The sequence below is a fragment of the Trachemys scripta genome, chromosome 1 (genome assembly GCF_013100865.1).
Source record: "Trachemys scripta elegans isolate TJP31775 chromosome 1, CAS_Tse_1.0, whole genome shotgun sequence".
NCBI classification, from domain to species: domain Eukaryota; kingdom Metazoa; phylum Chordata; order Testudines; family Emydidae; genus Trachemys; species Trachemys scripta.
The window spans coordinates 157,661,744-157,689,054 of record NC_048298.1 but is presented as its reverse complement, the minus strand read 5'-3'; the positions used below and the strand labels follow the sequence as shown (position 1 = coordinate 157,689,054).

At 42.0% G+C, this 27,311-nt stretch overlaps 1 protein-coding gene across 2 annotated transcripts in view; it reads right to left on the bottom strand.

Annotated features, from left to right (window-relative positions):
• NECTIN3 (nectin cell adhesion molecule 3) overlaps positions 1 to 23,051 on the bottom strand; it is a 123,377-nt gene extending 100,326 nt beyond the window's left edge. The window contains exon 1 of one of the 2 annotated variants that reach the window (XM_034790849.1): positions 22,830 to 23,051. In XM_034790849.1, the coding sequence (XP_034646740.1) occupies positions 22,830 to 22,971 (142 nt within the window). In that variant the 5' untranslated portion in view covers positions 22,972 to 23,051. The remainder of the gene's footprint in view (positions 1 to 22,829) is intronic. The other variant, XM_034790838.1, reaches the window with a different exon arrangement.
• Positions 23,052 to 27,311: the final 4,260 nt, after the last annotated feature.

The window sequence follows — 27,311 nt, the reverse complement described above, 5'->3', positions numbered from 1 at the left end:
TGACACCCAAAAGTTTGCCCCTTCCACCAACAGAACTTAGTCTAATAATAATAATAATAATAATTTAAAAAAAAAAAAAAAGTTCTCATCTTCCTTGATCCTAGGATCTAAGAGACGTGATCTATAACATCATGAAAAACATTAAAAGCAATATGTTTAAACTGGGAGAATTCAACTGATGTGCCACTAATAGGGCTACATATTAATTTTATGAAAACAGACAATTGCTGAGAAACCCCTAGTCTTCACTTGTTTTATTGAGAAACGTCAGAAAATGGATTATATTAGCAATTCAATATACTAATGTGTATATAGTCTAATAGCAAACGATCTTTGTAAGATTCAAAGAATCTAAGGCCAGAAGGGACCACTGATCTAGTCAGTCATTATGCAAAACAGTTTTGGTGAACGTTTTAGAAAAATCCAATTTTGATTTAACAGTTGCGAGTGATAAGGAATCCACCACAACCTTCGTTACTGTGGTCCAATGATTAATTACCTCCACTATTAAAAATTTACACTGTATTTCCAGTCTGACTTTATTGAGCTGCAACTTCCAGTCACTGGGATCTTGCTGTAAGAAATAATGCAACTGTCCCCAAAAACGGTAAGAGACAAGATCCTCCAAAATTGGCTGGCAGCTCTCAACATACACATCAAAATGACTTCTTTGACCCAGCTTTAGCAGCATTCAAAGTTGAAAAAGACCTCCATCATTTTAATTTATTTATTTGTTTCCTCTTACAGAAATCTAATATTCTGTTATAAGGATGATAGAAAGGAGTAGTGAAATGCTGTCTTGGTTAAGTAGAATATTAAAACTGCTTTTTATATTGGGAAAGATAGATGTCTAATGACAGTAATGTGGCACCAAAGTCTTAACATATCTAATGAGTCATTAAGTTTCAGATCTGAGCAGAAGAGGTCTTTCAACATAGTCTGAACTTGCTTTAGGAATGCAGAGGACGGGAGCCATGACAAACACCACAGTTGGTTGGTGCCTTATCAGAAGCATCAATTGAGACTTGTAGGGAGGTTTTAGCTATTATCTGATCCTCCATAAATAAGTATTTAAATTGCTCTCCAAGGTGTGATCAAGTTTATCAACGTACTCAGGGCTTGTCTCCACTTACTGGGGGATTGATGCATGGCGATCGATCCACCGGGGGTCGATTTAGCGGGTCTTCACTAAACTTCTAGTGAAGACCCGCTAAATCAACTGCTGATCACTCTCCCGTCAACTGTGGTACTCCACCGGAACGAGAAGCATAAGGTAAGTCCCAGCACGGTGTAGACACAGCAAAAGGTTGACCGAAGCTACGTTGACTCCAGCTATGTTATTCATGTAGCTGGAGTTGCATAACTTAGGTTGACTGAGCCCTGTAGTGAAGACCTGTCCTCAGTAACTGCTCCACGTAAGGTAATCATAAACGTGACAGAAGGGTCTGATAATTCACTATGCCAGATTGAAGGCTAGCCAAATACCATTTTCTTAATAAGTCCAATCTCAACTCCTTTTTTGCAGTAGTCCTAAAGAATTTACATTTTGACTTCTCTTGTGCAGTGGGCACCTCCAAAGACCCTGGGTCAGGATGCATATAGAAATATTCTAAGCCTGTGGGAGGCACTCAATACCTTTTTTCAATTTTCTTATAAGTGGGTGATATAGATGCTGTATTCTGTCATAATAGTTAGGTTGGTTTTAATAAGCCTTCACTTACAGGAAACAAAAGCCTCTCACACAGATGTATGCCAAAAGTCAAATATTTTATGTCCTTTTCCTTCAACAGTCTGAACCATGGTCTCCAAAGCATCCACCATTCTGCCAACTAATCCTTGAAATAACCCATAATTATCTGATGAAGAGCCAGAGCCTCATTCTGAGAAGAGAATGGAATATGCTCTGGAACAGTTTCAAAAACTTGTTGCTGATTTATACGTTCATACAGAGACTGACACGAAGAAGAGTCTGTCTCAGTAATATGTACAGATTGCTGTGAATGCTTTTGTATAATAGGTGGATCCTACGGTGAAGGAGATTTAACCCTAGAAACCGAAGCTGAAGGAGGTTTTGATTTAGGATATCGCCATGAGGACCAGTGAGGCCAAGCAGTTTGTTCATATGGATAAAACAAGTTTGGATTGAAGGGGGGAGGGAAGGGGGGGGATTTTAACATGTTTTTACCTGTATCTGACCTGACACTAATATGTATGGGTCATAAGACACACTGAAGGGTAAGAGGATGAAATATTCCAACTACTAAAAGATGTTTAAAGAGGAATACCAATGCTCTTTATTTTAAGGGGGCAAGGGACTGCTTGTGTGAAGATCTGAGAATTATCCACTGAATAAGGCCTACCACAACAACACCCAGATGACCTCGAAAGCACTTCCTGATAACAGAAACTCCTAACAACGTCAGATCACGTTGCATGGAAACCACCAAATGACTCTGTGCTGTACACATTGGCATCAAGTTATGCTGCTCCATTAGCTGACCTGGCGATATTAATACCTGGCATGAGAAGCTCTACAGCTAGAGGAGCCAGAGCTGATATGTTAAAAGCAGCAGCAGCCTGCAGATACAGGCACAGGCATCAGCTTCTCTGAGGATGCCTGCACTGAGCAAGTCACCCCTGTAGGGGGCTGTAACTGACCTCACGCAGAACAATGATGCCACAGGCAGCTGAGAAAACTGACCCAGTGCCAAGAGCATAGGTGCTAGCAGCAGACTGACACTGCAGCAATGCTCTGTTTTGGTGCAGGTAACAGTCAACAAGTTTTCCAAGTTACCTCCTGCCAAAATGAAGAGCAAGGGGCTGCTTTCAGAACAGCACTTCTTCCTGGAGACAGAAAGGGGTGAAGCAACTGTCTTCTTTTCTGAGGAAGTCTTTTTAAGGAATTTTCCTCTGTACTTCAGAGAGGAGTAATGACAGTCACCGTTTGCAGTCCAGAGGATGAAACAGGCGGAGTCCTGGACATAATGCAGTTGCCAGGACCCTTTTTACTGACGACTATCCTGGACTAGAGAATTTTGTCTTCCATTTGGTTCGAAGACTGGCTTCACAGCTTTCTCCAACATGAACAAATTCATCCCATCGTCCCTACATTTAGTTGCCCTGTTAGTGACTTTTTATTTAAGCACGTCTCTGAAGTAAACAGTAACAATACCTAGAATGCGAGTCACTAATGGGCTTAACAGCCCCTCAGAACTCCCAAAATTTAAAGTCCAGTGGGTTTTCTCCCCACATCACACTAGACCCTGCCCCAGCTATAGGGCAAACAAAATCTAGAGAAAGCTAAAACCTACTTCACATACTACACTAAATAACTAGCCTAAATTAGCCAGTTAGAAAATAGTAATAAAATATTCAACTGGAAAAATCATAAAATGTTTGAATGGAAAAAAGTAGACACTGCTAACTGGGTCTGTCTTACAGCAATTAGCAGTTGAAAGGAACTGAGGCTCAGTTGGTCACTCCACCCTCCTTTTACCCTTAAAGGGGGAGGGTCTTGAGGCCAGAGGAAGAGATGTGACCAATGGACACTGCTAGCAAAGAATTCTGATCTTCAGTGCATGGGGCGCATGCACATCAGAAGTGGAATACATGTCTATCAGTAGTCAAAGCACCTTTTTTCATAAGCTACACTTAGTTCACTGTAAAGGCATATTTTTCTAATCCTGCATCCTGCTCTTCTCTGAACCCTCTCCAATTTATTAACATCCTCCTTGATGTGGGCACCTCTTACTGGACATGGTATTCCACTAGTGGTCACACCAGTGCCAACTACAGAGGTAACAGAACTTTCCTACTCCTACTCAACACTCCCCTATTAAGGCATCCAAGTATTAGTCCTTTTGGACACCGCGAGCTCATATTCAGCTGATAATCCACCATGATCCCAATGTCTTTCCGACTCAGTGTTTTTCCAAGAATGGAGGACTCCATCCTTGAAATACGGCCTACATTTCCCCCCCGCCCCATGTAGGTCTTTACATTTGGCAATACTGAAACACTGTTTGCTTGTACCACACAAATCCTGATGGACATGTCCTCTTCATTATTCACCACTCCCACCAGATACAAAATTCAACAGGTTTTTGTTAGTAATTCAGAGAGTTCACTTAGTAGTCCATTTCACTTTCCGGTACAACACAAGCATAACGCCACAGAGCTGTGTCTGATGACACTGCAGGAGAATATTTAGCCTTTTTAATTCATTATCTCTGAAAGGAAGTATCTACTTTTGTATTTTTTTTAAAACAGAAGTTTTAGTTAAGTTACTTTCAAGAAATAAATTCAGTCGCACACTGAATAGTCAGGGTTGAACCACCACACACACAAAACTATAACCAATTAGTAAGACACTTTTGTAGTCGTCACACTAGGCCCACTGTCTAACCTTTCAATATCTAAATCAAAAACTTCATCTCAGAAATTTCAAATTCAAGCAAGCACAGATCACTCTTTATGGAGATTAAGAAACAGCACAATGATTGGTTAAGACTTTTGTATGCTCTGTTTAACAGATCTGTTTTGATTCTCGGTAACTGGAAATTTAAAGCACAATGGAATATGTTCTGACATTTTCTAAATAATGTTTATTCCCTTCCCTGTTCCAGTGAAACACTGCTACCTCCAACAAGTGTCTATGTTACAGATACGATCATGGATTTTGCCCAAAGGAGTTGGTACATCTCTATTACTGGTGATGACGAATTTCCTTGGCTAGATTAAGGAGACCTGAATTAATAGGAAAGGCTAATTTATCTTATCTGCCTCCATAAAATATCAAAATGAGTTGACAACTCTACTGCAGAGATACCTGTCTGAAGTCAAGGTTGCTCGTCATTCTCCCTAAAATTTCCTCTAACTTTCTTTATTCAGTGGGGCAGAAATGGATTTTGACAATTTGAGGACTATGTACAACTTTGAATTCTGACAGATATTATTAAATAGCTTATTAAATAACACCATGTTAGCTGAATCTGCCATTTGTTGCATGACACAGCCTTGACATCTCCCAGATCCAGAACAATGGAAGTTCATTAGATCTTGATGACTCCCATTCAAATGGAAACACATTGGGAAAGCAGGATAGCTAAAGCCTCAAGAAATCAATCTGACCAAGTCTGTCTGAAAGGGCTAGAATTTGGAGAACAAAGTCTAAAAGCAGGAAAACAAAGTCAAGCACTGATGGCGAGGCTTAAAAAGCACAGAGCTTAAGAGGCTCAAGAAAACTCAGCAGTCAGACGCACGAAACTTGGCCAGGTGAGAACAGAGGAACATGTCTTTGTAGCATAGGGTCATTAAGTGCAGAACCAGCTGAGGAAGAAGCAAACTGGCTGCACAGAAGAGAAACTCCATGATTTGGAGAAGCCAAATATCAAAATTGGTCTCTTTGGCTAGGAAGTCAGCTAATGTGGTCTCCCCTGATGGAACAACTGCTGAGCAGAACACACTTCTTAAAAGGGAACCCGCACCCATGAGCCTCCCAGCCCAGGTCAGCAGACCCAGGCTTCTGCGGCTCACACTACCAGGTTAACAATAGCTGTGTAGACAGCACTTTGAAGTTGCATCTCAGGCTGGAGGGTCAGGCTCTGAAGCCCACTCCTCCTCCGTAGGCTTTGGAGTCTAAGCTCCAGCCCAGACTGCACCATCTGCACAGCTATTTTTTGTCAAGAAAAATGTGAGATTAAAAGCTGAAGGTGGTGTAGTTTTAAAGTTTTGTGCCTGAAAAGAATATTCCACAGGGATATGAAATAGGGAAGTCAGTCATGACTATTTAAAAGCTATATTTGATAAAATGGTACTCCTATTATTTGTAGCAAGGTCATATCTGTGGGTGGGTAAATGAGAAGGTCTTTTGTATCAAGTGTTAAATTAAAATCTCAATTAATTACCTGCTGTTAAACTTTGCTCTACAGTTCAGTCTTAGTGATGCTAACAAAACCAACAATTAATTAGATAAATTACTGTTTATAGTCACATTTTACCATCTGCAAGGAATTCTAAAGAATAATTACAAAAACTTAGCTCTGGGTAACATTCACACTGTCTGTTTGAAAGTTACCATACCACCTTGTAACTTATTTCTCTCCTTACAATAGATTCATAGATTCTAGGACTGGAAGGGACCTCGAGAGATCATCGAGTCCAGTCCCCTGCACTCATGGCAGGACCAAATACTGCATTACTTTATAATTTTAGCCATCTTTAGGAGGACTACGCATGAAAAGTATGAATCCTGTTGATTACACCAGCTAACAATGGAAGCAAATTGGGCATCCATAGCAAGTGGAAACTTGTGACAATTTTTGCTTCGATCTGTGCCTCAGTTCTGCAACAAGCAGTAATAATAATTATGAGCATGTTGTAAAGACAGTTTAATTGATGCTTGTCAAGCACTCATTCAATGGCGAGCCCACAGAAGAGCTCATGAGAAGATATTCTATTCAGAGCAGGGTTTGAAGGATATGCAGCAAATAAGGTAGGGGGTCACACACTAAACAAAATGAATACTCAACAGTTGCTCATTCTGCAACTGAAGAAGGCAGGGATCCTGAGGAAAAATGTGATCACATAAATGAACACTATCATAATTCATATACTCAAGTGGCCCAAGTTATGTTCAAAAGGTAGCCTTAATTCATATTATCTAACTTGTAAGCACCTCACTTTGCAAGAACCTTAACATTTTTAATGTTTTGTATACCACCATTTCATGTAAGAAATATGTCTGACATACCAAGGCAACTAGTTTTCTGACAAAGGTCAGAAACAGTCTTGTTATCCAAGTAACTATTTTATCCCCTTTTCCATCTTGCTAAACTCCTCTTAATAGGAACTACACTAGAGCACCTCCCTGGCCTCTCTTCCTGCTCAGTACATACATAATTCTGTCTGCATTTGTTTTTAGTCCAAAGGCATATACCTTGAGACATTCCTTAGAAGTGATTTGTATTGTGCAGGGGAAAGGGGATTGATTGTCATTAGGCTTCCTTGCTGTAGGAGGGAAATGGGACAAATGAGCTCTACTTTTCTCTACACTCATCCCACAAAAAGTTTTTCAAAAAAAAAAAAAAAAAAATTGTATCTATATACACACATACCCCTTTAATACTACGTCTTCAGTTAGCAAAATACAATTGTGACATCACAGGACATACAACTCAGTGACCAACTGGTTTGTTGTTTTGTCAGGCTGTAAGGAAGTCTTTTAGTTAACATCTACCTTAAAAACCCAATTCAGTGTTTGGGTGCCCAATGGGAGTACCTCTTTATGAGAGGACTTAGCCTCCAACCACTTTAAGAACATAATGGCCACACTGGGTCAGCCCAAAGGTCCATCTAGCCCAATATCTTGTCTTCCGACAGTGGCTAGGTACCCCAGAGCGAATAAACAGGTAATCAAGTGATCCATTCCCTTTTGCTCATTCCCAGCTTCTGGCAAACAGAGGCTAGGGAGACCATCCCTCCCCATCCTGGCTAATAACCACTGATGGACCTATCCTCCATGAATTTATCTAGTTCTTTTTTGAACCCTGTTATAGTCTTAGCCTTCACAACAGTTCACTTTATCTAGCTGTCCAGACAAATCAAGACAGACAAGACTTTTTAAATGCCAAAAACAAAAACTAAAACCAAAGACTGTCATTCTGACTTGTTGAAGTGATGGATTTTAATTTATTTATTTATTAAGATGAAGATCCATTCTCTCCTCTTCCCTCATTCTTGACTCCTGCCCTCTCACCACCTAGGGTATTCATTCTTCTTGTCACTACATTTTATTTCTTAATAAGTTTAAGAGGGATCTGCCAACTTCCGCTGACAAAGATGCATGTATTTGTGATCTTACTTTTGCTAATGTTTTCTAAGCACGTTCAAATAATTTAAAAAGCATTGTCTGAGTGTATATTTTCCTTTGTTTTCCTCCTCTGTGCTCTGTCTCTGCATCAACATTTTACCTACAGTGAATTAGTGATAAACACTACATAAATTGAGTTTTATTAGTACCTCATCCTTTTTATTCATTCCCAGTTTAATCTTTACTTTCCTTCTTTTAGTCCTAACTTTTACCATCTCAAGTAGCAGATAAAGAAAAGAGACCAAATTATGACTCAAGCATCTGAAAAAGCCACTCAAAAGATGGTCAAAGTAAAGTACTTATGGGGAGACAAATTACTGTCAATGATCAGAAATCAGTCAATTTTTATTATAGCAAAAAGCTATTAGGAGGACATTGCAAGGTTCTTCACTAGGGTCAGTGTTTGGTATATTAACTGTCAGCTACAGAAAGTTGACACTGAGGTGACCAAAGAATGAAATCGTAGATTGACCTAACTAAAAGTAGAAGAACATGCAACAACAGTAGATGAATTTCTTCGCTGACAAATGAAAGCTAGAATGAGCTTTTTCAACGTGCTTTACCCTGTTCTATACCAAAAAAAGTTAAATTCATTTCAGTCAAGAGTCATTGTCATAAGCTCAATCAAGACCTGTTAATGTGCAGCCTAAGTCTAAGAAGCTCAAGTGTTAGGATGCAAAAGAATATTGAACATATGATCATATGCACATAACTAATTCCTGGTTACCCTCCAAAGCAGGAGGTAGCAGAAATCAAAGTGATTCAGAAATGGTTATGAAAATTAAAGGCATGAAAATGCTTCCATATTAACAGGGTTTGTTAATATGGGAACATTTTATCTTTGAGGTGGTAGAGGGATATGATAAACATATGAAATATTTAACAGTATACAGGGTATGCCAGGCACACTTAATTCTATTACACTTGTATTTTGAGAGGGTGGACTTTCACAGTGTTTATCAGCAGTACATTTAAATCTGGTACAAAAACTTTCACACAATCGCTTGTGCAACTCATTGCCCCAAGGTACTAAAGCAAGTGGTTTCAGAGCAAAAAACCAACCATTAATATTTATATGCTAACTAGAATGACTGGAGTTTCAATAGCAAAATTAACCTCAAATCAATTGAGATTTAATAAATGCTGTAACTGAGCATACTTTTGTTCCTCCGTGCATGTGCTGGCCTCTAATGGAAGTTACAAAGCAGCTTACCCTTCATGGTCAGTTTATTCCATGACTCGCTACTTCAGGCTCTCTCCTATCTTTCTGAAAAGAAGCTTGTACAGAGCCAGACTCTAGAGTAGCAGCTACAACACTACAGATGGGACATACCCTTCAAGTTCACTGTCATTTTTTAAGTGGCCATGAGAACCACCAGAAAAGGAATCCTGTACCCAAGACATTTTTATGCTTGAAAGCATGCGAGAGCTCACTTAGACTGAGAATACTGCTTATTGCCACCCAGTGAGCCCCCAGGACAATTTCACTGACACATTGCTAGTTCCTCCAATATTATTATCCTCAGATGGGAGGGGTGCAAATGCCAAAGCGTGCATTCCCACTTCCCTAAGGCTATCCATTTTAGGAGATGTACGTGGCTACTACTGTCGCCAAAGTACTTTCTACTACCCTTCTACTAACACATCTTGCACTTGCCAGCTGGGATGTGACTACTGTCAGAGTGGGGGAGAAAAGAAGACTCTTTGGGAAAGCATCTAAGAGGCAGCTGAACCCAATTATTTTCCCCCCAAAGCTCAAGTCTTAAATACTACAATTTCTATAGAGCCTCCAGAATTAACCTACAGAGCAAGGAGTCCCTCCTCTCCCCAGTATCAGCTACTGCAAAACCACTCACCTAAAGCATACCCATTTTTCAAATTCAATTTATGATTTAAGCAGAAATGTAACTTAAGAAGGGAACGAACTCTGATTTTCACAGAATTCTTTGGAAGGTTCCAGAACTACAGAGAGTTAAGAACAGGTATTGTGTACTTAGTGCCCACTAACAAACAGATTTTCTCCTCGTTCCTAGTATCATGAGGTATTTGAAGTCACAGGAAGTAACATTAACAAGCATCTTTGAGTAATGCCACTGTATAATCCCTGATGCCATTCTATCACATTCAATGTAGAGCAGGGATAGGCAACACATGCCGAAGACGGCACGCGAGCTGGTTTTCAGTGGCACTCACACTGCCCAGGTCCTGGCCACTGGTTTGGGGGATTCTGCATTTTAATTTAATTTTAAATGAAGCTTCTTAAGCATTTTAAAAACCTTATTTATTTTACATACAACAATAGTTTAGTTATATATTATAGACTTATAGAAAGAGACCTTCTGAAAATGTTAAAATGTATTACTGGCAAGCGAAACCTTAAATTAGAGTGAATAAATGAAGACTCGGCACACAACTTCTGAAAGGTTGCTGAACACTGGTGTAGAGTTACTGCCTGGCAGATTAAACTTCTGCCTCACTTTCTGCTATTGAAATAGGATACCTCACCTTCTTCCACACCAAGCTAAAAAGTCTTTCAGCAATGTTATAGTTCTAGGGAAATCATTGGCTTCACACTTCGGTTTTAAGATTAGTCATCTTGTGGCATTCAAGAATTTTGCCACAGTTTCTTCACTTGGGTGATCAAGTCCCATAACTGATGATGACTGTTAACCCATTTGAGGAATTCTAAGCCTGTTGGCTCCCTTTGCTCAGGATGTGGAAATCCAGTTTTCTAACCAGCTGAAGACAGCTGTTTCTGTAGCACCAAGCACCCCAGCCCAAACTATGTATTTTTTGTTGCAGACACATCCCTTATTACATCCATCTGTTATCCAGAATCAACTCAGCTTTTCAGGACATGGGGTCACAGTTTCAACTCTAGTGAGTTTTAGATTCGACTTCAATCTATTTGAGAACTCTCAGCTACATATCCTTGAAACAAGATCACTAAAAACATCACCTTACCTCTAAATTTGGCTGAAGTCTTACCTCTTGCAGAGCTGCCAACCTTGTGCTGAGACTTTTAGGGATGTTGATGAAACCAATCAGGGAGGCTGTTTGGATTCACAGCAAGTTCCAAAGTGTCATGTCCCCATCTTGCCCTCCTTCCAAAGAAACTGGAACTCCTCTCTCTCTCCCCCCACCAAGAAAACACCACCTCTCTTTCTTGTCTACGGCTGGTGGGCCTGGGCCAACTGGGACCCCCCTCATTGTAACCCTCACTCCCAACCCCAGAAAGAGAGAACTAGCCCTAGGAAAGCTGCCCACATATGCTGGATAGGGCCCTTAATTACCTTGGCCTTTCCCAGGATATCCTCCTCCCTCCCCTCCAACTACTTCTCCCCTCCTGACTGCAGTGAGGATCTCATGGTAGAAGACAAGCACTGCTGAAGCCACAGGCCACATGCTGCACTCTAACTGCCCCTTGCAGACCCCGCTGGAGCACTCTAAGAACCCAGGGCTCATAAACATAGTCCAGCAGGGCCCACGTGGGACAGTTAGAGCACAACATGCAGCCTATGGCTTTGGATGGTGAATCCAGCAGTGCCCCCAATCTATTCAAAATCATTGTGGCTTGCCTCCTATCAGGTCCTCACAGCATATTCTGCTCATGTGCCACAGGGGACGTAGAGAACGCCCTCAATGGCCAAAGCATTAACTGCTGTGTTCATCCGACCCAAATAGCAACGAGTGACAAAAAGTGTGTGCACTTGCAAAATTCATAGATTTAACCCTGAATTAGTACTTCCGTAATTATGTGTAAAATTTGGAAGGATTATAGAAAATTTGAGAGGGTTGGCATCTGTGCTGCTGACCCACAATCTGATAAACTGGCACGTTTGGGACCAATTAAGGGTTGCCCTGTGCTTCTCAGATAAGTTTTGAACAACTCTTGCAAAGAAGCCACAGGTCAATTTTAAACACAACCTCCCCAACCATGCCTTAAAAATTGGTTACAGGTGGTCCTTTATCATCAACTGCAGTAGGTATTTTTACTCAGTATTATCATGTGGCGTAGCCAGATGACTCAGTTCTTCCATATCATGTGAAGCCTTTAGATAATCAGGGTTTGAGTGTCTCTATACAATATCAGCCATCAAGACATTTCCTTTGTGTGCCGCAGTAGATTTAGGTCTCAAAACACAAGAGCCATTTTATTTTTTAAACGGCACCTAGCTTTGTTCTTCATTATTTCATTATCTGAATGGCTTGCAGCATCTCACAACTAAAATGCTGCAAATATGCTACCACCTTGTATGCCTGTCTTCTCTGTACTTGTGTATGCATGGTTCTGGTGTTTGAAGACTGTCTGAACATGCTTTTGGGGCTTCCAATCATCTCTGTGGAAATAGATTAACTTTTCACTGAGAGTACAGATGCTCTCAACTGCTGTAGACATGTGATCATCATATAAAGATGTTTGCTGTGTGATCAGTAGATACTTTAAAATTCTTAAACGTGCTAGAAATGTATCCCACTTCTTTAGTCCATTTAAAGTAGTTTGCAGAGTGTTTCAAAATAGATTATATATGACTTCATTCTAATTTCTATTATAGTTAGCAGCTGTATAAGTTAATACACTCACAGGTAGTGGAAATTGTTTTTTTTATACCACCCATTGTAAATTCCAATCGCCAGTTTTCATTCTGGCATATTTTTCCCTCCATTTTTAGCCCAGCTGTCTTCTTAACATGTTTTAATTTTAATTTCTGATGTCTATCCCAGAGAAGCTTCCACTCCCTCCAAGACTAGAAGGGTATTTTTCTTGCTCGTGTAGTATTTGTAGTTGTTCTCATGCCATCTCTAAGAAAGCTAGAGGAATAGCTTCCCAGTGGCATGACTTTTTTCAGTTTAGCACCATCACGTTAAATTCAAGTGTGCCAGATTGTGCTAACTACATTTAGTGTAGTCATCTTGTTGCATCATTTAATTTTTTGGAGTTATCTTCAATGGCAAAAGTATACATTGCCACCTTATTGCTTCAGCTTCTTGTAGTCTACAAGGTACATCATCTTCCTCCCAGCCTACCTTCACAGTCACCATGGGACATACTACTGTCAGCAAAAATCAAGTGCTCTGCTTTATGATTCTTCATCATTTCTTCACTTTGGTAAGCAGCAGAATTTAGCCTTAGCTCTGTGCTGAGGGCCGCAGTACATCTCCTTCTTGCAAGAGGGTCTGTATTCGTTCTCCTATTACCATCAAATGCCAACACAGTTTTTATTGAGGCTCATCAGATTAGCCACACTGATCCCATGAATGAACAGGATCTAACACAAATATTTGGCCATGCAATTGTCCCAGCCCTTTGACTGCAACTCTAGACTACTTCAATTTAGGGCTAGGGCTCATCTCCTTCAGTTCCTCTTCAGCAGTCAGTCACTTCTGAATCTTAACCTGTTATTAATTTAACATTATATTTAATTAATATATTTGATTTAACACTATATAGAACAAAGTCAGCGAGAGACTGACTCTGGGGCTGAAGATCTCATCTTCTTCCACCTGCTATTGAGAAGGGGTTGAAAAATCAATACCCTACCATAAAATCTATCTGACATGGAAGGAACATACAGAACCCAAGCAAAGTAAATCATACCCATCTCCTGGATTCCTTTGTTTCCAAGAGAGCCCCCCCGCGCCAGCTTCTTGAACATTTTTTTGCACAAGCTTCCATTGGCTGTTTAGATCTCATCTGTTTTGTATTCTTTACTATACCTGCCCTGTATCAAGGGAAGATGTGTTTTATTGTTTGTTTTTCCACCTAGGTTCTTTCATGACTAGTTGCACTATGGTTCCACTACTTTCTTGAAGGTAACTTACACTTTCACAAGCTCAGATTGCTACACCAGCTGCATCACTATTACAACATCATCAAGTATGGTTTTCCTTTTATTCTTTTTTTATTTTAAAGAGCCTATTGAACTCACTTGTTCACTGATTCTGTGACAATGGTGTTTTATTCATACGTTTAAGAACTTCCATGCTTTCTCTAGGTTGTTCACTTGAGTAAAAGCACGCCCATGCAGGCATTGCATTCTTCTGTGCAGCAAACTCCATTTTCAATTTCTAGTCAATAATGCAATGGTTCTTATCTATCTCCAAGAAACTTATCAATATTTTTTTTACTTAACTCACCACTGTTTGAGTTAGTGAGAGGACCTGTGATTTTTTCTGTTCCATTTATTTATCTGGTGACACCATTAAGGCCTCTCAGGCCATTAGGGAAGAGTCAATGCAGCTTCTGAAAAGGGAAGTCAGACCTCACCAACCTATTAGATTTCTTTGAAGGGGTCAATAAGCTTAAGAAGAAGGGTGATCCAGTTGATACAGCATACTTGTAATTTCAGAAAGACTCTGACAAGGTCCCTCACCAAAGGCTCTTAAGTAACTAAGTAGTCATGTGATAACAAGGAAGGTCCTCTCATGGATCAGTAACTGGTTGAAAGACAAAACAAATGGTAGGAATAAATGGTCAGTTCTCACAATAGAAAGAGGTAAATACTCAGATCTGTGCTAGCCAACATTCATTAATTATCTGAAAAATGGAGTGAACAGCGAGGTGGCAAAGTTTGCAGATAATACAGAATTACTCAAGACAGTGAAGTTCAAAGCTGACTGCACAGAGTTACAAGGGGAATCTAACTAAACTGAGTGACTCAACAAAATGGCAGATGAAATTCAACACCGGTAAGTGTACAGTAATGCACAGTGGAAAAAATAATTCTCTATATCTAAATAAAATGATGGGTTCTGAATTATCTGCTACCACTCAGAAAGATCTTGGAGTCATCACAGCTAGTCCTCTGAAAACTTCAGCTCAGTGAGCAGCAGCAATCAAAAAGGCGAACAGAACTATTAGGAAAGGGACAGAAAATATCCTGCCACAATACAAAATCCTGATACATCCATACCTTGAATACGGTGTCTAGTTCTGGTTGTCCCATGTCAAAAAGGATATAGTGGAATTGGAAAAGGTTCAGAGAAGGGCAACAATGATTTTCAAGGTGATGGAACAGCTTCCAGACAAGGAAAGTCTAAAAAGATTAGGGCTCTTCATCTTCGAAGAAAGGCCACCAAGAGGGAGGAGGGATATGATAAAGTTCTGTAAAATCATCAATGGTGTGGAAAAAGTGAATAGAGAAGAGTCATTTACCTTTTCCCAAAATACAAAACCAAGGGTCATTTGATAACATTAATGGGCAGCAGATTTAATACAACATACAACTTACCTGCGGAACTCAATGCCACAGGATGTTGGAGGTGAGAAGTATAACTGGGTTCAAGAGAGAATTAGATAAATTCAAGGAAGATAGATTCATCAACATCTATTAGCCAAGATGATCAGAGATGCAATTCCATGCTCAGAGTGACCCTAAACCTCTACCAAAAGTCAGAGGGGGAAAACAGAAGTTCACCCCAACTACTTGGTTCTTCGCACTCACCTGAGCTCTGGTACCAGCCACTGATCGAGAGAGGATACTGGGCTAGATGGACCATTGGTCTGACCCAGTGTGGCAGTTCTTATGTTCTGAATGTAGTTTCTTGAGGAGGATTCAACTTGGGCATTTTCTTTTCCTTGGATTTCTGCCAGTTCACAGTGAGTCAAGTTTCTGACACCATCTTATTTATTTCTTACCAGGTTTAGGGCACATTAACTCACATCTGCATACAGCAGCGTTTTTACCTCATGCTCGAACTTACCTGGTGGCGACTGGACAGACTGACAATATCCTGAACAAATTTTATTAATTAAGCCTATCTTAATTGCATTCAATGAAGTTTTATTGATTTAGGATTAATACTTTTGGGGTATATTGTATTAAAAATGCAATTGTACATGCGTTGATGCTGCGTACATACCTTCTTTAGTGTGTGGGGGGGAGAGATACTAATATTCTTTCTCCATTATCAACACTTTGAAGCCACTGTTCTGGAAAGATATGCATATACTAGTTCAAGCTGGATTCTCTAGGGACCAGCATGACCCCTGGTACACGAAGGCCCCAATCCTTAGGACAGGGTTGGAAGGACCGGGTGCTTGTTCTGAGCTCAGACTATAATGAACTTGTGGAATCCTCCATGGGTGGGGATTTGAAAGTCTTGTCTTGACGAATCCATGTTAGGGTTGGGTTTAAATCTGGTAAGCTTATTAGCATGCATGTAGGTTCATTTTTTGTACCATGTTTTCTCTGTTACTTTTTTTATTTTAAGACTAAAGTAGGCTTGCATAGGAAACACTGTGTGGTACCTTACAACTGTAGCAATTACACTGCTCTGAAGAAAAAGCAAGCAGGTGGCCTTTGACAACCAGTCTGTGCTGGGAAATACACAGTGAAGGCAAGGAATGGTGTTGCCTGAAAATATCCTAGTTAGGAGGAAGAGGGACACATCTCTCCATCCAAGAGGGGCAACAGCTGCAGAACTAGAAGCCTGAGAGTGGATGCCAGTGCTGGGCCATTAAAGGGAAATACAGGTGCAGTTGCCCTGAACTGTGACAGTGGTGACTATCAGAGACAGGAAACTGAAATAGATGAGCCTTGGATGTGATCCAGTATTGAAATTAACACGTTCCTATGTCAATACATCTCAGCCATAACCATCATCTTATTCATGGTTGGAAGTTATCCCTCAAGTTTCTCTACTTCCTTTTAGGCCCTCTACACAACTCCATCTGCTTTTCCTGTTATCTGTAACAAGAAGGTACACATAGTCACACATGCCTTTTTAGATTACCTGTCAAACCATTTTAGCAATAATAGAAAGAGCCAGGATGTTCTGAAATACCCCAACTTAGAAAATTGGTTTAATCTAACACTAGAGTTTACCTTGTCTACTGGCTTCAGTTTTACTAGCTTTTCAATGGAAATCAAATAATCTCAAACTCTGTATGACCAGTCTGCTGCTAATTTCGATGGACAAAACACAACAGAAGTTTATGCACACATTGTAGCCTCTTCCTCCCATTTCCTTCTTCTTCCCCACACACTTGCATTTCAATTTCCACAATCCAACCTATTTAACCATCCTTCTTTTTAAAAGCTTCACTATACTCTCAAGTTGATACGCCAATTTTTCCTTTAAGGAATATAAATTTTTTGACCACCAACTTAAACTCAACCCCCTCTCAGAGATATTTCTTGTCAAGCTTCAGTAAAAAGCAAAAAAGGATTTTAAAGCTACTGTTTCAATAAAGCTTTTTTTTTTTTTTTTTTTTTTAAAAAAAACAGACATACAATATTTCCTTGAGGCTACCTTGCATTTAAAACTGCATACTTTATTATATCGTTCCCATTCACCTCACTTTTGTTTATGTAGCTTTCTGCTTCAATTTGTGTTTTTACACACCACAGATCTAAGAAAGGAAACAAGGTAAGGAAGCAGTCATTAGTTGACACTTATGAGTAGAACTGCTTCACAACATGGGCGCTACAGTGGCACAGGTGCACCTGTAGTGTAGATGTGCCTTCAGAACTGCACTACAGTACCGTTACTGACGTTAGTGGTAAGCAGTGCAACAGCGTTGGGAATTCAGGCAAGTTATGGATCAATGAGCATCAATAACAGAGGTTCTACTGTATAGCTGGAAAAGAAGCATTAAATAAAAACTCAAAGGTGCTGCTAGTCATTCCTGCCCTTTCTCCCCCCCCCCCCCCCCCAGACCGTTTTGGATTCTGCTTGAGTAACAATGACAGAAGGTCCATACTCCTAGATCATAATGTTCTCTTCCATAAGGGCTCAGAACTTTTAAGGTCCTCTCTGGTTACATACCAGAAAGTTTCACTTTGCACTATAGCAATGATATCATGTGCTATTTTTCTTTATTATTGCCCATTATTGATAGGACTGGTGGAATAATGCACTGGTAGTAACAATGTGAGACCCATGGCACATCTACACTACAAACTTAAGTTGACCTATGTTAGGTCGACTTACAGCCACTGTAGAAATTACTGCGGTGGTTCATATCCTCACTACCCTCCTTCTGTCAGTGGTGCACTTCCATCAACTTAAGAGAGGCAGTGAGGAGGGCTGAGAGCCCAGGTTCTCAGCTCTGCATGCAGCTCTCCATCAGGAGCCCAGCTAGCTATCTGGCTGGGAGCGGGGAACCTGGGCAGCAGCCCAGCTCTATTTGGAGCCCCCCCCACCTGCCCTGGGGTGACAACCCACGCCTGGCTTTCTTGTCAATTTCATGGTTCCAGCAGGATGAAAAGAATGACAGTCAACAGCAGATGTAAGTAACCCATAGTGTTTACACGGACACTGCGTCCCCCTAACTATACTGACATAAGCTTTACTCCTCTCATGGATCTGGAGTTATGATGTCGGTGTACTGGGGCACTTACATTGGCAGGAGTAAGGCTGTTGTATACATATACATAAGTAGGTTGATGTAAGCTGCAATACATCAATTTTACTCTGTAGTGTAGAACACAGGTCCCAGAGTAGACCTGTTCTCTGGCTGTGACACCAACAACATGCCCAAACAAGCTCTGGCAGCGAGATTATATCTGTGTCTGACCATTTTCTCAATGTTAGAGCAAAGAGGGTCATATATGGTTTCTACCAAAAGAAAAGAACTAGTTGATTGTTATTGTTCTTGTAAGATGTAAGTACATGAAATATGGTGTTCCAAATCCACTGGGAGTCAAACTTACCACTTGAGGAGGGGAAGTCACAGGGCTGACCTGATCCACATAGGAACAATGGACCTCCAACAAAGGAGAGAGTTTTGTTTACGGTCTAAAAAAGATGAAACCTTGAGCATACTTCAAAGACAAGCAAACCTAGGAGAGTTCTCAGAAATCAGGACCCTTTTGGGCAAGAGACAATGATGTGTGACTGTATAAAAATGAAGGGGCACAAGTGATGATCCATTACAGGAAAAGGAACTCTTCCAGCATGAGTCTCACAAAAACTGAATCCCAGATTTTGGAAATGGACAAGTGCTTCAAGGAATGACCTGTGCGTGAGAGATACTAACAAGTTACCTTATAAGACAGGAAAGTAAATATAGGCTATAGATTGCATGTTATGTTTTTCCATTTACCTATAGCCTTATGTTTCCAAATACTTGCTTTTACGCAAATCTCTCTCTCTTATAAACTTCAGTCTGTTTCCTGTCTAATCTCCTTGTGCTGAGGAAAGCATGAACCAAGGTGTACTGCTTTCTGAGGCAGCAAACCCAGACACCTGCAGTGCACATTGAAAGCAAAGGAGTGGGCACTCGAGTCTACCAAAGTGAGAGGTGTAAATTGCTAACCTGCACTGGGAAAAAATGAGGGTCGTAGAACCTAAAGCTAGTTAGTAACAGGGAAAGGTTTACTCTGGTGGGCACGAACAAGTTTCTCTCATGCCCAGGAAATGTCCACACTCGTACCCGGCAGCATTTAAGCATTGTGGTGGTAGCAATAGAGGAAGAGATAAGAAATCATGCAAGTGGGAAATTTTAGCCAAAGATTTAGTACAGACAGTTTAAGGACTCTTTGTTGAGAGATAGCAAAATGCCGTTGAAGAATCACTAAATATTTTCTTGTGCTTCAGGCTACCTACATCTATACAAGACCCTCACCCAATACAAGTTTTTAATCAGGCTGAAAACATTGCACTACATAAAGCAGGCATTCCAACTTTTTGATAAGCCTTGTGTTGTTTAAGTGTAATGAAATGGATAATGGAATTCAATGTAGTTTACATAGATCAAAGGTCATCCAGAACCAACAGAGATTTTAGCCAACAAGTTTGTCAAGGCTACGAAAGCATGCCTTTTACCACTTGCAATATGAATATTAGTTAACTGTAACCCAAGAAATGCATTACTAGGCTTGATCATTAAAAGTTTGATCATCAGTTTACCACTGATTCAGTCTGCTACTGTCTACTTGGCACTGGTCATTTATCAATATTCCTGCATCTTACACAAGTGCAATTAGTTTCCTCTTTAGAAGAGACACAGAACCTTTTGACATGCAGCCATGGAGATATTAGTTCTTGAACTGTGGTTCCCCCAAAAAGTTAACTTATGTTTTATTCATGAGACACCCAGGAAAACATACAAGAGCTCCAGAGGTCTCGTATTCCTTTTACTCTAATCTGCATTCTAGATTTGCAATATTTAGAGCTGCCCCTCAGAGCTCTAAATAGATTAATGCCAAACCCAGTTTGATTCAACTCCTCAGTTTCAGGGAAACACTTCTGCAAGATTTGCAGTAGAGACACTACCTGGCTGAAGTAGTATCTTTTATTGGACCAACTTTTGTGACATTTTCTGTGGTCAGAGAGACTTTCCAACTACCTGCTATTGGCAGCATAAGCACTCCACTCTGGGCTCCACAAAAGATACTGCCACCCACCTTGTCTTTTATCCTGGGACCAACGCAGTTATAACACTAGTCATTTTTTATTTAAACACAAATTTGAAAGAAACATGCCTCCCTACTGTGTTTGCAACCCCTCCCCATTACAGTACAGGGCTAGTGCATGAGATCCCGACTGATTCTTATTCTTTTTACTCAGTCTAGAGGAAAAACAAGTTGTCAGCATATAGCTCAGCATGAAGTTTTATATTTTAATAAATATTTTTTTAAATAATAATTAAAATATGGTTGTCTTGAGAGTCCCTTCAGCCAAGTATAAGACATGGTAACTCTGTGTGTCTAATTAACTACTGATTATCTGGCAATTTTCTAGTCAAGAAAAACATGTCAAAACTACAATTATAATTTCTGTGTAAGTTTACAGACATCTAGTTTTCAAATCTATTTATTCAGTGTAATAATTACAGTAGATGAGCTGAATTTTAATTGTCTAACAACTTTCAACCCAAAGGTCAGAAAAAGAAAAATAATCCATATAAAGATTTGATACTGTACTCTGGAAGTGATTTCTGCATGCCACACACCAAATACACATATGAAAGCTCTGCTTAACCACTATGCATCCGAAGAAGTGAGGTTTTTACTCACGAAAGCTTATGCCCAAATAAATCTGTTAGTCTTTAAAGGTGCCACCAGACTCTTTGTTGTTTTTGTAGATACAGACTAACACGGCTACCCCCTGATGCTTAACCACTTGCAACTCCACTAATTCTGCAGCACTTCTAGATCATACAATACTTCACATCTATGCCAACAAGACCATCTCTCATCTGGACTTAACTCAGTTACCTAAATCTGCACAACCCAAATTGTTAAATCAAATGTTGCACATTTAACTTTTGTGCTAAACTCAAAAAATAACCATCTCCTGGACAGATGAAGTTAGCCTGTTAGCCATTCACACACAAAACTGCTTACACTATCATCTTCCAATTCAAAGCAAAACAAAGCTGAGTTCACAATAAGCATGACTGAGCCCACGAAAATCTCATCTTGCAAAAAACAGAAAGCAGTAAAGTACGGTGGACGATTATCCAGAGCTCTCTTGAGCCTGAGCGCGATTCCAATTGTTATTACCCCACCCTTGTGAAGCACACTTTGTGATAGTCTGCCCCCTCAGGCAATGATGCAGCAGTTCGCACTTCCAGCAGCAGCCCTCTCCTTCCCTCCCTGCAAGGGCATCTCGCTGAATACAGAAACGCTGCCGCAAAGCACTCTCTCGGCACACTGTTCCCAGTCTCCGTATTAAGCCCACCGCCAAGAGGGTGCACAGCAAGCGATAAGCAGCAGCAGAGGCCTCGTTAGGTACTTAGTATTGCGCTGGAAAGTGACATAGAAACTAACGCAGCAGCAATTTTCTTACAACCGACCAATACCAAGTCCACTTTCCTCCTGCATTCCCCCATAATTCGTAATGCGAACAGGCCGTACCCCCTTTCTTTTCCAACAAGACACTGAGTAATTTCAACCATACTGCCGACCCAGCTACTCTCCGCAAGAGCAGAGTTGGGGGGAGCGTAAGTCTCCCACACATGGCTACATCAAACCACAGGTGGGTCCCCGTGCTTTAAACCCTCGCTCTCAGTAAGAGTAGTAGCAGATTCAAAGCAAAGGCGTGAAGGGGTCGTGTGACCGCTTCGGAGGGGACAAAATGAGCTTTCCACGGAAGGGAGGGAGTCTGAACAAGTACACCCCCAAAGCAGCTACCCCTGCTAGCAAACATCATGGGGGTGGGGGGGAAAGAGGAGCAAGCGTTCAAGCGACAGCATCAGAAACAAGGAACATTTCTACACCTCTATGAAACACCGTCGCACACGTGCAGAAAACCCACCCCCTCGACTCCCCCAACACACCCGGCTGTGCACGCTGTACCGCTAGCTCCTATTTCTCCAGCCAAGGGGCGAGAGGATCAAACAGGCAGACCTCGATCCCGACTCCACAAGCTGGTCGGTATCAACTCGCAGTGTCGGGGGGGGGGGGGGGGAGAGAAAGGACCCCAGACCCGCAAATAGCGCCCAGCCCCCCGGGCTGTGATTTACAGACCCACGTGCTGAGCTGGGCGGCTGCAGTTACCCCGCGCCCCGCTTTATGCAGCGTCAACTCGGCTCCAGCCACCAGCTGTTCCGAGCCGGAGTCTCTGTTTTTGGAAGGGGGGAGGTGGCTGGAGCCTCACCCCGCAGCTGGCGCCGCGCCAGGCTCCAGCCCCACGGAGACACCCCGGCTGCGCCCCGCCCGCAGTAACGGTCCCGCCGCCACCGCGACAAGTGGAATCTAAACACAACCCGCGCCCAGCAACAGCGCCCGGCCCCGGCCAATCCCCCCGCCGGGAGCGGGAGCAGCGGGCCGGGCACTCCCGCCCCCACACACCCGTTTTCTCTCCCCCCAGCGCGCACGGGGGGCTCTCGCCAGCCGGGCTCTTCCCGTCACACGCACCCCCGCCGGGAGCCACCTCCCGCCCCGCCCCGCGAGAGTCCCCCGCAGCCGCTGGGGTCGCCCCCCCCCCACCCGGCCGCCCCGCTGCAAAAACTTTCGCCGAACTCCGGCAACTGCCCCGGCCCCGCCCGAGGAAAAGTTTCACTCACCGCAGCAGAGGAGCAGCCCGAGCCCCAGCAGCGCCGGGCCGGGCAGCGCCGGGGGCCGCCGCGGAGAGGACGAGGCAGCATCCGCGGCAGCAGCGGAAAGTTCCCCGCGGGTGGGAGGAGCGGCCGCCGCGGTCCGCGCCATGCTCCGGACTCGACTCCCAGCCGCCGCTACGATCCCAGCCCGCCCCGCTCCCCCGACCAGCCACCGCCTCCCCGCGCCGGGTCTGTGTGTCACTGAGCGGGGAGGCGCAGCGCCCTCCTCGGAACGGGCCGCACCACCCCGCCGGGGGGGGGGAGAGCCGCTCGCTCCCACCGCCTCCTTCTCCCCGGGGCAAACCGTTTCGCCCCCCCACGCCCCGCTTTCCAATGAGCCCGCCTACAGCAGGGCGGTGCAGCCCCCGCCGGCCAAAGGACTAGTCCCGGGAGCTGGGGGGGGGATCATGCTGTCCTCCCCCCCGGGGGCCTATTGGTACGTCCCGTCCCTCCCCTCTCCTCCCCCTCCCCACTTGCAGCCGCCGGAGGAGGGCTGGGGGAAATCAGTGCTCCGCACTCGCCCGCTGACTGGAGCTGTCCTTCCCTGTGCTTCCTACCCTGCCGCCATCCTTCCCCCGCTGTCCCTCTTCCTCTCCTCCCTGCTCTCTGTCCTTCTCCTCTTCTGCCTTCCTTCTCCCCGGGCACCCTTCTCCGTTCCCCTCTTCCATCCTTCAGCCGGGTCGCCCCCTCCTTCTTCCGACCTTTCCTCCGCACTTCCCCCCAAGTTATTCTGCGGCTTGGTGAGCCCCTCATTTTAGGGGGTGGGAGGGCGGCTTTAGCCCCACATTGTAAAAGCCCACAGTCTACACTCAGGAGGACTCTTGAGCAAGCTGGCAGCCGTGTTTCCCCTGTGAGGGGATTCCCTAGGTGAGGCGCTGAAAGACACACAGACACACCCAGAAACACAGCAAGAGAGAAAAAAAGTGTACAGGACAGCGCTTCTTCCATGGATCAGCTGTGGGACCACAGGGCTTCCTCATTACCAAGTCGTGACATAGCTCCAAGTAATCCACAACAGTGCAGCAAGTGACTACAACTGCTAAGAAATGTGTCTTCTCTTTGGAAATACTTCTAGAAGCTGGCATAAAAATGCTGTGGAATTACAGTGTTTTCAGTTATTTCGGAAAAGAGAGAGAGAGCCAGGAAAAAAGGATGCAGTCAGTTAGGTGATAGCTGCTTACTGGATTAACAAATACTTATTTTTGTGGGACATTACTGTCTTTTGATTATGCCAGTCTGGTTTTGACAGCTTTAAGTTCTGTATTTACACAAAAGATACACAATGGGCAGCAGCAGTACAAGCTTCCATACACTTCTCCATCAATGTGTCTAAACTTTTATTGGGGGCAACACTTCTAGAGGTGAGAGGATAATTTATTTTCCTTCTCCATTCTTTACTTGGCATCTCTGCTGAGAATACCAACCAGGGTACAAATCTGTGCCAGCTGTAAGGGTTGTTTTGTGATGCACCTGTCCTCCACAAAGTGGTCTGAGACTAAACTCATTTCACACAGTCCATCAAAGACATCATATGATAACAAGTTTCATTCATTGCTGCTCTAGGGAAACAGATTAGAACTGGCATCAGTGAAAGGCATTGTATCATGTTTCCAATCCCCTTAGCCATCCAGATCTCTTAACAAATACTGTCTTTGAGGAGAGGCCTGTGGCTTAAAGATGAAGTAACGATATTTATAAACTATGAAATATGAACAACTCTTATGTTCCTCACATGGAAGCTATGGCTACTTTTAAAATTTTGGTGCTATTATTTGCTTTCATGGGCCTGATCCTGCAAGATTTTGAGTAATTCCTGCTGGGTGCCAGTAGTAACCTTTAGTCTTGCTGACTTCAGTGGAAATGAAAGAGCTCATCACCTCTTATATTTGGACCCTTTGGGAAAAAGTACTGACGATAGAGAATTACTATGTAGTCTTTACATATGAGGTACAGAAAAGTTTAAGGATGAACCTAATGATTGATGATTTAAGCATTAGAGAAGTACCATATGTTTTATTATGCCTTATAATAAATAAAAGTTCACAAAGCTAAATAAAGTTTATACTGTAGAAGTATTCAGATCATTAGGGTCCCTTCTTAAGGAATCTGTATTTTTGATGTCCAATAATATGCATTATTATTTAGCCCAATGAAAGTATCATATTATATATCCTGTCAGTTTTTCACAACTTCTTATTCGGTTAGTTATTTTTACTAACTATAAGCTAATCACAATTTCCCCTTTAGTCTTAAACCAAATAACTTTTCCAACCATTGTTGAATTTTATATATTATGTATTATTTGAGTATCAGATATACATTCACTATATCTATTATTAACACATTTGTAGTGCTTCTATCCCTTATCTGTATGCACCCCAAAAAAAAACCCACCTAGGAATAGGCACAAATAAAGAAAAACCATGGTCTTATTCCTAAGCCTGAAAGCAATACACACACAACTCCTGATTCTGGCAGTGCATAGGGGTCATAAAGGAGGCGCAACCACTGGGGCAGAACTCCTGCTGCACAGAAGTTGGTTAAGACCACCTAACGTTTTCCTATGCAACCTCTTCAACCCCTCATAGCCCCAAAGTAGAATACATGTTGGGGCATGGGGCAAGAAGGAGGGTGTCAGGAGCAGGAGGCAGAGTATCTGTAGCACTAAGAGCTGCTGAGATTCTTGGCTGTGGCACAGCTGATAGGTTATCTGACTAAGGCTGCCATAAATTAGAGCAGACACCACTCTACCTAGAACCCAGGCAGTACAAAGGTGGCAGTGCAAAGGCTGTACCTTCTGTGCCTTGGTACAGAATTTCTCCCATTGATTTGAATGTAATTTCTGTATACAAGGTAATAGGTGTGTTGCCTGATTCAGATAAAAATACAGACATTTATGACATACAGGTTGAGAGTCCAGTTTCGATGAGGTCTGCATTTGTTTTCTTCATCTGTTTCTGGTGGATTGCCATTGAAAGACTTCATGGAAATACAGCAAGGCTTTCATAAACGTATAAGCACCTATGCTGTTGAGAATTCTGGTGGAAACATTTCTATCATTTGATTTTCTAGTATAGGTTATATACAGGCTCTACATCATGTACAAGACTGAGTAACATTAGTCAGTGATGGAGCTGAACCATCATGTTTCTCTAAAACCTACTCATGGGTTAAGTTTATCACACACTCAGAAAACTGTTCATCCAGTCTTCAGCTACACTGAATGTTCACTAATTAACAGGCCTCACTAATTTGTAACTGAAAAACAAAACAAAGATCAGGCAAAGAGTCGCTAGAGGCAAATTATTAGCAGCAATGGACATTCTACATTCAATAACTATTTTGAGTGTAAGTTAGCATAACTGATGGGGGTTATTGTTAATCTTTAAAAGTTTTGCTTCTATAGGACATATCCTCAGGGGATGTAAAGCTGTACCCATGCTGTTTGGATTTGCACCAAAGTTGAGTGGATGAGAATCAGGAGAGCTCAGGTACAGTGGAGAATCTAGCCCAAACATGTGCAAACAAGATTGCAGCCTATTTTATTAAAAATAAAATGAATTTAAAAAAATCAGTATTAGCCTAGCTCTATTCTAAATTTTAGGGTCTGATTCTTCACAGTATTACTCTAGTTTTATGTCACTGTAATTTCATTGAAATCAGTGTAATCCATTACTGCAGTAAAATTGGAGTAATGCCAGTTGTGAATTAGGCACACATGGTCTGATTCTTATTTACACTAAGGGCTCTTCTACACAAGGAAATTGACTGGAATAGCTACAGCAGAATGATTGTACTGCTATAGCTTTGCCTGTATAACTCCGCGTGTTCAGAGCTGGCACTAGGCATAAACAGATTAAGCAATTGCTTAGGGCAGTGGCTCTCAACCTTTCCAGGCTACTGTACCCCTTTCAAGAGTCTGATTTGTCTTGTGTACCCCCATGTTTCACGTCACTTAAAAACTTACAAAATCAGACATAAAAATACAAAAGTGTCACAGCACAATATTAATGAAAAATTGCTTACTTTCTCATTTTTACCATATAATTATAAAATAAATTAATTGGAATATAAATATTGTACTTACATTTCAGTGTATTGTACATAGAGCAGTATAAACAAATAATTGTCTATTAAATTTAGTTTGTGGTGACTTCGCTAGTGCTTTTTATGTAGTCTGTTGTAAAACTAGGCAAATATCTAGATGAGTTGATGTACCTCTGAGTACCCCAGGGGTACACGTACCCCTGGTTGAGAATTGCTGGCTTAGGGCCCCAAACAGCTCAAGGGGGCCCCCTATTATTAGTATGTGTTGTGGGAGGGGCATAATATTACTGTTTAGGGCCCCCAGTGGGCTAACACTGGCACTGCCCATGTTATAGTTTATTGTTCTTGTATAATTTGATAATGTTATTCGCCATTCTGGTATAATTACTCAGTTTCCTGGGG